This window comes from Monopterus albus, unplaced genomic scaffold, assembly GCF_001952655.1.
Source record: "Monopterus albus unplaced genomic scaffold, M_albus_1.0 scaffold15.1, whole genome shotgun sequence".
Lineage (NCBI taxonomy): Eukaryota > Metazoa > Chordata > Actinopteri > Synbranchiformes > Synbranchidae > Monopterus > Monopterus albus.
In genome coordinates this window covers 873,579-875,996 of record NW_018127895.1, presented here as the reverse complement: position 1 = coordinate 875,996, position 2,418 = coordinate 873,579, and the positions used below count along the sequence as shown (strand labels likewise).

The 2,418-nt window shown below is 39.7% G+C and overlaps 1 protein-coding gene across 1 annotated transcript in view; it reads left to right on the top strand.

Moving 5' to 3' along the window:
* The first annotated feature begins 840 nt into the window (after positions 1-840).
* uso1 (USO1 vesicle transport factor) overlaps positions 841-2,418 on the top strand; it is a 23,373-nt gene continuing 21,795 nt past the window's right edge. The window contains 2 exon segments of the mRNA XM_020591842.1: positions 841-1,098; positions 1,100-1,124. Coding sequence (XP_020447498.1) covers positions 1,067-1,098; positions 1,100-1,124 — 57 coding nt within the window. The 5' untranslated portion in view covers positions 841-1,066.

Sequence of the window (2,418 nt, the reverse complement as noted above, 5' to 3'; positions counted from 1 at the left end):
CCGGCTTTTGTTTTTTTTTTTTTTTTTTTTTTTTTTTTTTTTGACAAATTTTCTGAAACACCCTCAAAATTAGGGTATCTGTGGGTCTTGAAAAGTCTTAAGGATTTATTTCACTTCTCTCTATCTTAACCTCTAGAGTCCTGAGCTTTGGAAACCCAAGCTGTGCGGTCCTCATATGAGGACGCAGGGACTCTAGAGGTTAAAGAAACCATTAAGAGATATTTGGAGGGAAAAAAAACTCCAGTTTCACTTAGCAAAGCCTTGAATTTTTTTTTTGTTGTTTGTGGCTGTGAGCTTTCAGGAAATCTATATGTCTATTGGTAATATACAAGTGAGACTGGTGACAGTAGAGGGTTTTCAGTCCTTTTTATGGAGTTTCAGGTAGCACCATTTAACAAATGCTAATCATAGTAGTTAGGATGCTCTTATTCATAATGAGCAAGTGGAAATTTTAACAAATACTTAAAAGCTTTATGTAAATATTTTTTTATTTGTTCAGTACGTAGTAGTAGTATATTTTAGGTGCACGAGAAGGGTTCCGTTATGTGTCCTGTCCGGGTTCATTGACAGATGTTGGAGATGGAGTAGTGCTCATTCCCTTCAGTCATCAGTGACAGGAACAATCTGACATGGAAGATTCTCATGTTTTCTTTTAGCAGCAACAGTTTCTTGCAGAAAGTTTACTTGTATTTGCATTGTCATATTAGCTTACAACTTTAACATTAGTAAATATGAATGCTAATTCACTGCTGATTTTGTATTATCATTCATAAATTATAATGACTGTTACATTACCTTTCACACAGTCATGAATTTTCTTGCCCTTTAGATAACTGACTACACTGACTGCTGGTCAGCCACGTATCGCCACGTCTGCGCGCAGGCGCAGTGCACGCACCTCGTTGTTCCGGAGTCGGTCGGGGAGCGTACACAGTGTTAAAAATTAGCATTGTGTACCTTACTTAATTCTTTTCGCATATTTCTTACGCGGACGACGAAGAGGGGAGCCAGAGGTCTCTATAAGGGGTTACGCATTGAATACGGCACCGAAAGGACATCTGTGAAAATGAACTTCTTCAGAGGAGTGATGGGCGGGCAGGCCCAGCCGGCCGGGAGCGGAGACGGTGGGAAACCAGCCCGGCTAGCTGCGGCTAGCTTAGATTACCCTGACAAACCGAGACCATACACAGATCTTATCATGAAAACGTGTGTTAAGTTCTCAACCTTGAATTTTGAGCTTCCAAAAAAAACACCAAGAATTATAGGTTAAGGCGCCGGGCCCTGCCTGAATGAGTGACAACAGCGAGCTAGTTGAAGGCTAGTTAGCTAATGTGTCAGTCAGCAGCAGTTGGACATGACTTTAGCTGCTGTTTTCCCTAAGTGTGGATATAATAAATGGAAAAAATAAGTGAAAGAAAACGGCCAGTAATGGTGTATCAGCTGTCAGTCGCATATTCCATCAGTATCTGTAGGGATAATGTCATAGGCTAATAAATTAACGTTATAAAATAGGCCAGCTTCTTATGCTATGCTCTGTCAGGTCATGTAGGGCTGCAGCTAATGATTATTTTTAGTATGTTTTTATTGTCGATTGCTTTCTCAGTTGTTTGGTATAAAGCTATCACACCAGTGACAGTTTCTTGTGACCCTTTTCCAGAGTCTAATAATTATTCGAGTTGCTTGTGTTGTTCAACAACCAAAAATATTCAGTTTTCAATCCTAAAATAGATACAAGCAGCAGTTCCCCGTATTCCTTATATGAATACGAAATTATTGACGTCCTAACGCACGACAGCATATGACAGTACCCTGTGCAATATTCTTCTGTTAGTAAATGCCTTTCTTTGCATAGGAGGTTTGTCTGTAGACATTCCTGTTTTGACTGTTTGACTGGGGGAAGCAGTTTGTCTCTCCTGCAAAATGCAGGATATGTTCAGGAAGAACATTTCACATTACTCCTCTCATTCTCACCAGCTGGATCTAAACATAACTTAAAACTGCATTTTTGAGTTGGGTACGATTAGGAACTTTATTTGTGGAAAACGATCTTTGGCGTTACCACATATTGTAACAGCAGTACAATTTTAGAGAAAAGTCTAGTAATTTCTTTTCTCTAAAGCAGTGCCAAAAGTGTTGACTTTTTGACTGTTGGTACCTTGAATTAAACCATTTCACATATGTGTACTGGTTGTATTCATGTCAACCAGGGAGTAGGTTTTTCAGAATCGGCCTTATTGGCCAGGTGGTTTGGACACACGAGGAATTTGACTCTGGTACAGCAGCTCTCAATGTGTACGTACATATCAACAAGCAAAGGAATGTGCATTAGGAAAAGAGAGAAAGAAATGAGTACAGTACTTATAGAGACCTGTATGTACGTGTGTGTGTGTGTGTGTGTGTGTGTGTGTACACACACAC